Source organism: Halichoerus grypus, chromosome 2 (assembly GCF_964656455.1).
Source record: "Halichoerus grypus chromosome 2, mHalGry1.hap1.1, whole genome shotgun sequence".
Lineage (NCBI taxonomy): Eukaryota > Metazoa > Chordata > Mammalia > Carnivora > Phocidae > Halichoerus > Halichoerus grypus.
Window position 1 is genome coordinate 161,506,987 of NC_135713.1, and position 13,911 is coordinate 161,520,897.

At 55.1% G+C, this 13,911-nt stretch overlaps 1 protein-coding gene across 2 annotated transcripts in view; it reads right to left on the reverse strand.

The window, feature by feature from the left end:
• Nucleotides 1–10,832: 10,832 nt before the first annotated feature.
• NT5M (5',3'-nucleotidase, mitochondrial) overlaps nucleotides 10,833–13,911 on the reverse strand; it is a 38,406-nt gene continuing 35,327 nt past the window's right edge. Inside the window, exons 4-5 of one of the 2 annotated variants that reach the window (XM_036073821.2) lie at nucleotides 13,011–13,143; nucleotides 10,833–11,656 (exon numbers count right to left, since the gene is read on the reverse strand). In XM_036073821.2, coding sequence (XP_035929714.2) covers nucleotides 11,514–11,656; nucleotides 13,011–13,143 — 276 coding nt within the window. In that variant the 3' untranslated portion in view covers nucleotides 10,833–11,513. The remainder of the gene's footprint in view (nucleotides 11,657–13,010; nucleotides 13,144–13,911) is intronic. The other variant, XM_036073822.2, reaches the window with a different exon arrangement.

Sequence of the window (13,911 nt, forward strand, 5' to 3'; positions counted from 1 at the left end):
AATGATAAATTTTATGTTATATGTATTTTACCACAATTTAAAAAAATCAACCCATTTGGCCACAGGCTGACGTCTTCTTCTGGTCCCTTTGCTGCCCACAGGTTCCCTGGAGAACTGGGCTCTTCCTTCATTCCTGGACATCACACCATGGGAGGAGAGGCTGGGCCATCGTGTTCAGGACAGTGAGATGGGAGGGTGTTGACCACTCCCTGGCTGCAACCACCAGCCACCAACCAGCTGTAGGACCATGGGTGACCAGGGCAACCTCTGGGCCTCAGAGGCCCTATCTGTGATGGCAGGGTTGGACTAGAGAGGTGTTCTCAGATAGTCTGTCTCTCCTCTCTCTCAGAGCTTAGATGGAACCACATGTCCTGTCCTGACTCGTGGGAGAATCAGAATGGCAAGCACAGTCTATCCCAGGACCTCTTGCCCAGGTTTCCGATGGCCCCAGAGGCTGTGAGGCCAGCACCCTCCCCACTGCCAGGCTCTCAGAGTCCCTCCTTTCTAATTCAGGAAGGTAGCCCAATATGGGAGTCAGGGATTCTTAAAATTTCCTGGATCATAGACTTCCTTAAAATCAGATAAAACCAACAGACTCTCTCCCTAGAAGGGTACCCAGAGCAGGGTTAAGAGCACCTGTTTATGGTGATTTATGTTCTTCATATGGTTTAAAGATTGAGAGCAGTGTTGGCATCAGATGGACCCAAGTCCAAACCCCAACCCTGCTATGATTCACTATCCCTATGTACATCCTGGGTTTTCCATCTGCAAAATGGGTGTATTCAGAGCACCCACCTCAAGGATTAGATAATTCATATATACCACTTGGGAGACGCATGGCACTCACTAACCATTGGCAAGTCCAGACTCATCTGTTCTGCGTCTTCCCTACACTTGGGAGACAATCCCTCCCAGCTCTCACCTCCTCAGCCAGAAGAGGCCTCCCATTATCATCTTGTCCTTGCTCTCCCAGCCCCCTTGCCCTGCCTTCCAAATGTCATCTCTCATAATTGTCTTGCTCTTTCCTGTTCCCACTGCCAGGGAAGCAATGGTTCTTGCATGTGGTCTTACAATCCAACAACTCTGCCATTGGCTCTTTCTCCCTTTTCTAAGGAGATGATCATATTGTCTACAAAATAATTTGCTTTATATTTTCTTTTTCAAGACTTCAATTTCATGCCCAGTCAGTCCCTGTATATTTGAAAATAGTGTAATTTCTTTTTTGAACTGTATATATAAATATATGTATAAAATACATATTTATACACACATATATGTGTTCCTTATTTTTGCCTCTTTGATCTGTCAATTTCTGAGAAAAAATATATTCAAGTTTCCTGCTCTAATTGTGAAATTGCCCATTTCTCTTTATAGTTCTATCAGTCTTTGTTGTAAACATTTTGAAGCAATTTTGTTAGGGGCATACAATTTCATAACTTTTATTTTGCTGGTAGATTGTCTCTTTTAGCAACATGAACCCAACTTTGTCCCCTTTTAATGTTCTTCTTTGGATTTTGTTTCATCTGATATTGATGTACACTCACCAATATTCCTTTGTTAGGACTCATGTGGTATGTCTCTTTCTATTCTCCTATGTAGACCCTTCCTGAGTCGTTACCATTTATATGTGTCTCTTGAAGGCAGGATTGTATTTTTTTTATCTGTGGAGATTTTTCTTTAAATTTTAACCCATTCACACTTATTGCAATTTTTAGAATGTTTGAACTTATTCCTGATATTACTTATGTTTTCTATTTCTTATGCTGTTTTGTTTTTTCCTCTGTTGATAAGATCTGTGATCTTAGCTCCAGATTGTAATTAATTCTTACACAATCAACACTTACTTAAATTTAATCAATTTTATTGGTTCTTGGCTAATCATTGTTTCTTGTATTTCATTTCTTGGATTAATTTTTCTTCTTGCTAGAGCACATCAATTAGTATTATTTTTAAAAGGGAGTTTTTTTCAATGCTAAACATTCTAAGAAATCACATGTCTTCAGGATGTGGTTTTCTTCTTACATTTAGCTGGGTAGAGAATTCTGAGTTTGAAATTATTTTCCCTTAGATTTTGAAGATAATCACTTTCTTTTTGTTTCTAGCATTATGTCATTTGCAAGTAGCCTGGTTTTTGTCCGGAAATATTTAGAATTTATTATCCCCAGTGTTCTAAAATTTCAATGCTCTGTCCAGTAGTGAATCTCTTTCATTCATCCTGCCTGGCACTGGTGACCTTTTTTATTTTTTTAATTTAATTTATTTGACAGAGAGAGAGAGAGCACAAGCAGGGGGAGAGAGAGAGGGAGAAGCAGACTCCACTGAGCAGGGAGCCCGATGCAGGGATGCAGGACTTGATCCCAGGACCCTAGGATCATGACCTGAGCTGAAGGCAGACGCTTAACTGACTGAGTCACCCAGGCACCCTGGTGACCTATTTTAATCAGAGTTCTGGGACACTGTCAACCTCAACCCTGGACAATTTCTCCCCCACATTCTTGTCTCCTTTTGGACTAGGAAACAAAATTTCGTTCTTTGGATCTCTTTGTCCTTTTAGTGTTGCATTCTAGGAGTCCTCGACTTAATCTTCCAACCCACTATTGGCTATTCAGCTATGTCCATTCTGCTATTCAGCCTATTTATTGGTTTTTTTTTTTTTTTCCCATGACTAGATTTTAATTTTCCAAATTCTTTAATTGTTCTTTTGGAAGGTCCAATATTCTACTACGTCTAACGATATTGACCATACCTGTTCTAAATTGTTGTTCTGGCTACATAACTCCCTTTCCTTGGGTATCAGTTCTCTTGTTTAGGACTTTGATGACATCATTCATGGGCTCATCCTTGTATCTGAGTTTCACTCTAGCTGCAGACACCAAATCGATTTCCCACAGCCTGCCTTCACTCATTCGGGGGGGGGGGGGAAGAGAATGTATCACTATGCGATCCCTAATGTTCTGTGCTTGGGGGTCTCCATTCTCCCTGGGTGTTACCAGTTTTCTGGGACACTGCCTATCTCTTCAGCTATAGCATCCACACTTGCTTCTCCCCACTTCCCCAAAACACAGATACCAGAGTTCTCTGCTTGGCCCAGGTGTGTGTGTGTGTGTGTGTTTGTGTGTGTGACATGAATGTGGGTGGTAGGGAAGAGGGTTCAACTCACCTGGTGGCTCCCTAAACAGTTAGTTATTCTGCCAGGAGCCCAGGGCCCTCTTGAGTCCCCAGATCCCCCCTCCAGGGCCACCCCCCTCCCATGGCTCCCTCCTTCCATCAGCCCCAGTTGTCTCCCACCTTTAAGGTGTTAGGCAGTTTCTGGTTCACCAGCGGCACCATTCCTGTTTGTCATGTTGTTGGGATTTGGGACCATGCGGGGAGGCTTCAGTGTGAGTCAGCAGCCACTTGACCTCTCCACTTGTGTGTGCCTGGGGGTGTTTTCCTTTCCACTCAGAGCAGCTGCTCTGGATGGCGGGAATGGCACGGCCTTCGGAGTTGGGTGGAACCCAGGCTCCACTTTCTCAGCTTCAGTTTTCACAAAATTAAAACCAGATTATCCTGGTCTGACTTCATACTCGTGTGGGAAGATTAATGAAGTGATAACGTGTCTGGAGTACACTCAATAAATGTTGGATCCTTTCCCTCTTCCTCCTGACTCTTTCATCCATTACACAGGAAACGCCTCCCTAGAGCTTAGGTTTGAAGCTAGTGGTTCAGGCAGTTAGTGCTGAGGAGGTCAGAAGAGTGAGATGTCCCAGGGGGCTAGGGCAGTCTGCGAGAACTTTCTGGGGGGTGGCAGAGGCAAGCAGGGGTGAACTGAGTGGAGAGGAAAAGGGGGGAGTTGCAGGCTGTGGGGGTGGGGCAGGATGGGAGAACAGGACAGGGTCAAGAGTGGGAATGTTGAGCAAACAATGGTAAGCCTTGTTTCCAGTCAGAGGCCAGGGGCTCAACTGCCACCAGGGGCCAGGAGATAACTCAAACGTGTGGACAGGCCTGGGTCATGCGGGGAGTGGAGACAAATCCTCCAGCGCACACAGGAGTGAGCACATTGATCCCGAAGCTCTGCTCAGCACTGCCCAACCAGGACAGCCACCCGCTGTCCCTGGCCAGACTGGGGGCACTTGAGTGGGAGGGTGTAAAAGATCCCCTGAAAAAATGTTGTTAGCCAATAGCCCATGCTTCAGGACTCCAGCTGGTGCCTCTGGTTTGTGTGGGGTGCCTTGTGAAGGAGGGAAGGCAGCAAGCTTGGATGGGACCCCACAACAGTGCCATCTCCATGAGAACAGGGACCCATAAGGTCTCTCAGCATTCTCCCCTAGCCAGGCCCGCCCCACCTGCTCTCTCCCTGGAGCCTGAACTGCTCTCTTAGGTGAGGGTTAGAGCTGACGCCATTCATCCATCTGCTCAGGAATCAGTAGCTGATGTCCCCTCTGTGCACAGCCCAGGCTCAGCCCACAGGGGTTTCCAGAGCATACAGGGGGTCAGAAAGAGATGCTGGTGGTTGGGAACACCAGGATGGGACCAGAATACCGGGCAGGTCTGGTCCAGGAGGCCGACTACACTCTGGGGACCCCAGAGAGGCACGGAGCAGCCAGAGCTGGTCCTCTGGCTCCATCCTGTGGCCATCGTGTGAACTGCAGATCCCGCGCTCCAGCCTGCATCACCTGTCTGTGCACAAAAGAGGATCCCCGCCAGGGAGGATGCTGCAGAATCTGGGAGAACACTGTTAACATCACAGGCTGCGTCTCCTAAGCCCCACTTCTCCCCTGACCTCTAAATTTTAAGTACCCTGATTTCTGTCCCCTGCCCCAGCCTATGCTTCTGAACCAGCTTTGTGGAATCTAACCCAGGATTTTAAAAATTTTATCCAAATTGCCAACAGGGCTGAGGTGTTCATTGGACAGGTGATTTGGTTCCTATTTCTATGCGTTTCTATCCTTAAGAGTCATTTTGTCACAGCCCCAACGTTATCTGTGGAGGGCTGCCACTCTGGGACTTGTGCGGACGTGTTCATCTCCGAGGCCCGGCCTCCAGGCCTGGTCAGCTCTGGATAAAAACCTGCAAATGCGGGGCACCTGGGCAGCTCAGTCAGTTAAGCATCTGACCCTTGATTTCGGCTCAGGTCATGATCTCAGGGTCGTGAGATCGAGCCCCGCTTTGGGCTCCGCAATGAGCACGGAGTCTGCTTAAAATTCTCTCTCCCTTTCCCTCTGCCCCCCGCCCGCACTCCTCTCTCGCTCTCTCTCTCACACACACACCCCTGCAACCACAGCCGCCAACTTGAACCAGCCCTTCCTTCCCGCAGATGGTGCAGGGCTGGGAGGGACGGCAGCCTGCCTCCCCACCAGGAGTTGGAGGTCAGGTCTGGCACAGAAACCCTCTGGCAAAGGGCAGCAAACAGCACGTGTGAAGACACGGGTAAGATGCATTCCAGGGCCCGCAGAGGTCCAGGGTATCTGAGAGACGTGGGCAGGGCCAGGTCAGGAAGGGCCTTCCTGGAGTGCTGAGGAGTCTCCCCCTTACCCTCAGGGAGCCGAAGCTGGCTTGGGACCTGCACAAACTCCTGACTCGGAAGGAGGATGTCTTTCCTCTTCAGGCCCCCTGAAGTCCTTGAGGGTGGCTGGTGTTTGAGGTTTGTGGCTGGAGCCAGGGTATCCTGCCCACCAGGCAGGCTGGACAAGGGTCCTCGGCCTGACACCCAGGGCCCCCCACCTTGTCCCCAACAGCTCGGGAGGAAGAGGCAAGAAGAGCTGGTCCAGGAGGGCCAGCACGGAGCTTAGGGAATTTGGCCCTTCCTTCTTCTTTCCCAGCAATTGCCTGTGTACTCACGAATCACTAGTGTCCCCGTCCCCACCCCCCCAACCCCCCGCCACACACACAATTTCAAGAGTGGGCTGTGCTGCCACCTGGTGGCCAAGCCAGGATAAGCGCCCCTGGTTCCCATCCGAGCCTCCAGAGCCCACACAAATCCGACCCCACGGCGGGGGCGGGGGGGGGGGGGGGGGGGCTCCCCACCACCGATTTCACCACCTTGTTTCACAAAGCAAGTCTGTTTTCTCCAGGGAGGAATAAACGTCCTTATTGCCTGCAACCCTTTCTCATGTCACCATGGAAGCTGACCAGCTCTGGAACAGGCTGAGAGAGAAGTGGCTTTGCAGAGAGGTCCCAGCAAGCTGGTGGCAAACCCAGTCTCCAGACTCCCTGTTCCCAGACCCTCCCACTGTCAGGCTGCCCTCTGGCTCTTCCCTGCAGGCTCTGGGAGCTGACTTTAGAGCCCATCTCTGCCCACTGGGTGGCCCAGGGCTTGTCAATTAACCTCTCTGAGCCCTGCTTCCTGGGCAGGTTGTGGGAGAAACCAAATATACGTAAGCTAAAACTCTATAGATAATATCAAGCAGATACATGCTTGATATTAACTATGACTGATAACTGTTTTTTTAATTGCCAACTAAAACTAACTCAGCCTCTTTCCACCTAAAATGGTCTTCTTTGATCTCTAACTCAGGCTCTTTCCAGAGGTGTTCAACTCTAAATCCTCACTCCTGGAGGGGCTGAGATCCCCTCTTGCTCGTCAGAGGGTCTCCCTCGTTTCTGTCCCAGCCAAGAGGACATCTGGATCAAGGAGCTGGCTTCCGCTTGGAGCCCAGGTCAGGGCTCATGTCTCCTGGCTTTAGGCTGTGAGCCTCACCCTACCTGCTTGCACTACTGAGTCCCTGCTTCAGGGCTAATGAGGGTCTCCTCTTGGCCCAGCCAGATTGGGTGGTCCCCCGACAGCCCTCAGCTCCAGGGCCACTTGGGCCCTCCTCGGCGGCCACCTAATGAGCTCCCAGCCAGGGTCCTCCTCCATCTGCATCCCCCACACAGGCATGCAGGGACCCTGAATTCATTCCCTTCTGGGCCAGAGGGAGAGCTGGGATCTTGGGGGCCACCTCGGCCTCACCTGCTCAGTGGCTCCCCTGCCTGTGAAACTGGCCTCCTCAAGCAGCTGGATTGGCTGCTGGAATTTCTAACATCCCTCTCACACCCCTGATGCACACACTTGCGAGAGGGTGGGGGGTCCCTTCCCAGGACCCTTCCTGCTCATCCTTGCTCTAGCTGTGGTCACTCATCCCAGTACCAGCAGGCCACGTTCTCTCTAGTGAGGACTGACCCAGGCCATCTCCTCCTTCTTGCTCACCCCATGGACTTCCTGTTCTAGACAACACGTGCCTGCCGTTCTGTGGGGCAGTGGGACCCCTGGCTTTGCCTGAATGGCAGGAGTGCAGGGGAGGACCACTGGCAAATCAGGGGCCACAGGTCATGTACCAAGTGTCATGCATGCTCTGTTATATTCGTCCTTCTGCCTGGCCTGCAGAGGAATCAGTGAGCTTCCCCCCCCAACCCTGCCCCCTTCTCTTCCACCTCTTTCTCTCCCCCCCTCCCCATACCCCCTTCCTCGGGCTTGTGACTGAGGGCCAACTCAGCCAACTCTCCTGACTTCTAGGCAATGCACAGGTCTGGCCTGAACCTTTCCCACCTGCCCTCGGGTCTGCTGTGGGCTGAGTGCCTGAATACTCACCTTCAGATGGAGGCCCATCCCTTGAGCACTGACTCAGCTTTCACCACGAACACCTGAGCACTTAGGGCATTCCAGATTGGAGGACAGTGTCATGTAGAGGTGACAAGCCCCAGAGCACAGTCGCCTGGGCTACAATCCTGCTGGCACCACTGACCCGGCACGGCCTCGGTGGGGACCCTTGACTCTGCTGAGACCACAGCCCCATCAGTTAAGTGGGAGTGACCGCAGGAGGGTGGTTATGAGGCCATAGAACATGCTCATCAGGCTCTGGAACACTGTAAGTGCTAAGGAAATGATCATTGCTAGGGTTATGATTTTGGAATGGGTCCCAGTGGGGACACCGTGGCCCAGAAGACTGAAGAAACTACACTGCGTCTTTCTGCCTAAAACCCCTGGCTGACCTGGAGGCTGTCGCTCCTTCCAGGGGCTCTGGCCCTAGGACCCAGAACATTTCCAATGTTTTCAAAGGGGCAACTCTCCACTTCTGACCAGGGCCACCTCATCTCAGGGCAGGACAAGCTGGCTTTCCTACCGGGAGGGCGGACTTCCTTCGCTGCAGTCCATTCAACGGTTCTAAAGCAAAACATATGCCTCTCAGGCTTTGAAGAAAGTCACCTTCATTCCAATTGTGTATATCCATTTGACAAGAACAAAATCATAAAGCCTCGCAGTCCTGGCCTCTGTCATCGGCTGTTGCGGGTACCCCCCCTCACCGGCACAAAGAGGGTGGTGACGGGCCCCACGGCAGAGTGAGTGCCATGGGGTGGGCAGCCGTCCATGCTGGTTACCTGCCCAGGTTCTATCTCCTACCTCCCCTTTCTCTTCTCTGGCTTCCAGTTCTATGGCTTCCTCCCTCCTACACTCCCTTCTGCTCCTCGGCAACACCCTCCAGCCCCAGGGCCTCTGCACCGCCTTCCCTCAGCCAAGAGGGCTCTACTCTCTTCTACCCAGCCCTCAGGTGATGCCCCCTGCTGGAAGGGGCCTCTCCAGGACCTCAGGCAGCCCAGGGCCCCACTCCACTTGCCTCCCCCCGCCCCCCCCCCCCCCGCAGCCCCCAGACCTCTCCTGGAGCGCTGTATAATTACAGTGAGTTCTGGATGGCCTGTCCGGCGGGGCCACATTCCCAAGCACTGACTAAAGCATCCTTGCCCCGCAATTATTTTTTCTCCTTTAAACGAATCAGGCAGCTGAAGAGGTGAGTGCTACCTCAGGGTGAGTGAGGTTCGATGAGCAAAGAATGAATTCAGCGATTTGTAGCTTTGGAGTTTTTAAACTGGCCTTTAAAAGTCCTGGTGGCCATCAGTTGAAAAGGAAAGGTTTGGGGAGACTCGGAGCACAGCACCCTTGCCAGAGCTCCGAGAGAAGCAGATCTAGAATCAGGCCCTGCCACGGGCTGGGAGTAGACAGCTGGCAGATGCGACGGAGGGAGTCTCCAAGAGGGGGCTCTGTGCCCTGGCCTCCCACCCCACCCCTCCTCATGCCCGGAGCCCTAGAGCTCCCTACAGTTCACCAGGGGCCAGGAGCAGGGGAAGAAAAGGCTGCAGGAGGTGAGCAGGCAAAGGGGTCTCACTGCCCCCAGCAGGGCACAGGCGGGAGCAACTGTCTCCCTCTGACGGAGGTGGCCTGTCCCCCAGACGGGGGGCTCTAAAGCTGACCTCGGGGGGACAGGCTAGGTCAGCAGTGCCAGCACCCATGGGTCCAGTGACCCCAGCACAAGGATGAGGAGGGGATTCCCTTCACCACTGCCATCACTACACGAAATAAAATGCCCCCACATCCACACACCCCGCATCCCCACCACACATCCCAGCATGCCTCCCACCCTACGCTTGGGACACTCCCTGGGGAGGAACCCGATGTGGCCGAGAAAAGCCTGATGAGATTAAGTTTCTGTCCTCAGCACAATGAGGCCCCAAGACAAAAATGAGCTAAGTGGCTTTTTTGTTTTGAGGGCACCAGGCTGGCTGGGTCTGGTTCACTGCTGTGGCCTTGAGCTAGCACCAGCCCCAGAGCAGCAGGTGCTCTGTGGGTCCTCCTCCCAGCCAGAAGGTCAAGTCCGGGCAGAGCGTGGTTCTCACCAAGCCAGAGGCTGCAATGCCCTGCCGGTCCCGGGCGATTGGATCCCAGGGGGTCTCCGCATGACCACCAAGCAGAGGAGGCTCTTAGGAGAGGGCGTGAAGGCTCGGTGGGCAGGCCTCTGCTGGCGACTGGGGCGTGGAGGCCACAAGACACAGGCCCAGGAAGAAAGTACGTCATGCAGGTGGCACGGTCTCCTGGCCCTTAGACAGTGGCCTTGTCCTCAAGTGGGTGGCAACAGAGGGTCTCCGGGGAGCAGCTGGGGAGCCAGCCCTCCAGGGTCTAACTCCTCCCAGAGCTACAGGCTGGGGTGGCCAAGACTCCCCAGGACGCTGCCCTGCTTGGTCAGGTGACGCAACCCCAAATACACTCCTCGTAGGATGGGACCCGCAGAGCCCCCACCCCATCCCCCGAGGGCTACAGCCACCGAGGTGGGACAGCGCCGTGGAAGACCGCCTTTGATCAAGCCGACAGTCCTTCCTTCCTCATCTGGATGACCAAGCTGGCCTGAGAGCCACAAAGCCCCGAAACTCAGCCAGCCCGAGCTTCAGACACTTTTCCCTCACCTTTTCTCCCACTTGACGCCACCCCGTGGGGCAGCCCGAGTGTGCCTGTCACAGGGGCCTCCCAGGAGGCCCCCAGAGATAGGACAACTAGGGGTTCTCTGCAGGGCGGCGATGGGGACGACAGCAAGTGGGGGGGCAAAGGTCTTCAAGAAAGCCTGGGGAGGTGATGGTAGGTTCAAGTTGCCCCTTCCCAGTGGGCGAAGAGCACAGAAACCGAAAAGCACAAAAGGAAGAGGGTGACCTCCCCCGGCCCCTTCCCCACATGGCTCCTGGGCTCTCATTAGGAACATTGTATGGGAGAGGAGCAGAGAGTGGGGTGCTGTGAACTGGGCAGGGCAGGAGGGGCTGGAGGCCGGGGCGGGGGGGCATGCATGGCAAGGAGGCACGTGAGAGGGGGACCAGTCAGCGTGGTGGGCGGCCTACCCAGGGGACCACCATGGCCACCAGCTCCTCCCTCAGCCCATTCCTCCTTGGTCCCACGCAGCATCCGTGGTGAAGTGGGCGGTGAGGCCGCGCCCTCCTCAGCGCCCTCAGCAGTGCAGGCTGCCCCCCAAGTACTTACAAGGTGTGCAGCTGGGTGCCCAGGCACCAGACGCCGGACGATCTCGGGGCAGGGGCTAGAGGGGGCCACATCCTCGGGCGACACGTGAACCGCATTTATTTGGCCGGCCTTCAACAAATGTTCAAGGCTGCTGACTGCTGGGCCCTGAGCAGGGCCCCAGGGACAGGGGTGCGTGAAACCTCTCGGCCGGTCCCAGGCAGGGCGGCGTGCGGCGCCCCCAGCACAGAGCCTGGCGTGCCCTGGCACTCGGGGAGTGTTTGCTGAATCCATGGTGGGCCCCCGGGCGGGGGTGGGGGGAGCGGGGCCCCGGCGGGAGGGGAGGGGAGGGAGGGGCTGCGGCCCAGACTGTGAGGGCTCGTCCCACCTGCTCCTGCTCGTAGCCCTCTCACCCCGCCAGCACCTCACTGCCAGCACCATGGCCGAGGGGCCGCGGACACGATGGGGAGGGGACTTCCCTGAGGGATGGGGGCAGGACTGCTGGCCCTCGGCTCCTTCCGGTCTGGAGCCCCTTTAGCCCCGTGCAGCCTGGCCCTGGCCCAAGGTCGGCCTGCACCGCCTGGCCGGACGTGTCTTGTCCAGGGCCCTTGGGCCAGCCCTGCCCCGAGATCAGTTTAAGGCCTGGCAGGGCTGGGGAGAGCGGGGAGACATGCAGTGGGCCCGGGCCATGTGAGAGGGACGCCCACCCCGCCCCCGGGGGGGGCGCTGAGCTGGGAGCCCTGAGGTCAGGGGCCCCGCGGCGGAGCCCAGAGCACAGTCGAGCTCAGCGGGGCCGCTTGCTGTCCAGGATGGCCTTCCAGTCGTCCGCCCACGAGTGCAGCCTGCGGCCGGGGGGCTGCAGCTGCACGTGCCGGTTGTGACAGGCCGTGAAGAGGATGTGCTCCCAGCTGGGGTTTGGCTCGGCCCCTGTGGGCGGGAAAGCAGCGCCTCAGTCCCCGGAGGCCCCCGAGCGTCCTCAGGCAGGCTTCCCAGTCCCCGTCCGTAAAGTGGTGACCACACTAGCGCCTGTCCCGACACAGGTGGCCAGGATTACGTGAGCCTGGCCCACGGGAAGCATGGGGGTGGGGGGGTGGGGAAGGGGGGTGGCACCCGGCGGATGCACCGCACACGGGGACTTCTGTGCCGGCCATCGCGGCGGCCACCATCGGAGGCTGAGCCCCGCTGATGCCCGGCCCCTGCCCTCCCGCGGGCTCAGCCTTCCCGCAGCTTCCCGGCTCTTGGCCGTGGGCCCCACGAGCGCCCCCACGCTCCCATCCCTCATGTCCACCTCTGCGCACTGGCACTGACTCCCTGGCTCCTCCTTGCACAGGCCTCTCCCCTGCTCCCCCGTGGCTGGACACGGAAGCTGAGCGGGGCGCTGGGGCCCCCCCTCTGTGTGCCCTGACTCTCCTTGGTTCACCGCGTGGTCTGGGAGGTCAAGGGTGGGCACACCCACGAATTCTACCCTCTGGACACTGTGACTAGTGCAGAGATGCACATGCTTCCTGAGGCAGCTCCAAATGCCATCAGGGAAGCAATATTCTGTATTCTCCCACTGAGGTGTCCAAAAGAACAGGATTTAACCCTGAAACTGCTGATGGCTACCGAGAGGAGAGAGCGTGCGTGCGTACAAAGACAAACCAGAGCAGAGCCGGGAGACAAAGAAACTGAATTTGGACTCATGTTGTTCGAGCTCCTTGTTTCACTGTGCCTGAAGCCTCCCTACCTCACCTTTCCAAGTAGGTGTGCTAATAAATCTCCCCTCTCCTTTCTAAGCCAGTTTAAGGTTTGTTTGTTTGTTTGTTTGTTTGTTGGGAAGGAGTCACCTAGAAGCAAAAGGGATAAATACAGTTCCAAAACCACCTTCAACTAAAGAAATGATACTTTGCTCTTCTGTTTTACATAGTAGCTTCACTCCAAATTGCTCTTGGGGAAAAAATGGCTTTGGTGCTAAAACCAAACTTTTGGAAGCCAGTCTGGCCCTCATTTTACATAAGAAAGGCAAGGCCTCAAGGTATAAAGGGACTCATCCGAGGCCACCCCATGAGTTACCCCAGGAGCTAGGACCTGCTTCTCCTGACTCCCAGTGGCACCCCTTCGAAGGCTGGATGCTGAGAATAACCTTGTCTTCCTGGTAGGGAAGGGGCTTGGCACTGGGCCTGAGGCTGGAGGCCTAATACACCGCTGGTGATCAAGTGGGGACCACTCAGGACAGGGGCCCTGAGGCCAGCCCCGCATGCTGTTTGTCCCGGCAGCTCTCAGCTCCACACTCGCTCCTCACCTGCCGTAGGCCACTTGCCTGTGATGTCTGGCCTGTCGTCTATGAGAAGGTCGGCAGAGACCACGGTCTTGTCTGTGGCCAGCACAATGTGATCCAGAAAGTCAGAGCCAAAGTGCTTCTCCACCCAAGCATACTGGAACACAAACAGGTAGGGGGAGAAGAGAGTGCCGTCAGACCTGGGCACAGACGGAGCTGGGGCCCAGCCAGGCTTTCTCCAGGAAGAAGGGCCGCCATCAAGGAGATGAGATGATCCCATGGGCAGCAGAGAAAACGGATACTCCGGAGATGGTGTGACTTGTCCATGTCCCCACAGCTCCAATCCTGCCCATGCCTGGTCTACGCAATCCAACACTCATGCCATGATTGCCTTCTCTGATCCCCGTGTGCATGCACTCTGTTGGGCTCTAGGGACAGAGGCGAAGGGGGACAGAGCTCAAGACACACTGAAGCAATTCATTAGATGCCTCCAGGGAAACTGCCCCCAAACAGCAGTCTGCAGGGCCCCTGACCTGCGTGGGGTGCAGTGCAATGCGGAGGCAGGAATGGCCCAGGGCTAATGTTTCCAGCATACCTACTCCGCAAACACTCACCACCCATCATCTTATCTAAGCCTCAAACAGCCGATGCAGCAGGCAGCATTCTCTTCATTCAGTCCCTTATGCACCCAGGGTCTACTGAGCATCCACTAGGACCTGGAAGCCCCCGGTGTGTAGGAGAGATGCTCTCATGCAGTCCACATTCTACAATGCAGGAGACACAGCACACAGACAAGCAAATTCAGGTGGAACAGGCCTCCCAAGTAATACAGCAAGGAGCTCTGACAGAGGGCGGGAGAGAAGGCCTCTCTGAGAAGAGACATCTGCAACTGGCCACGCAGGACGTGGCAGAGCCTGGGTATTAA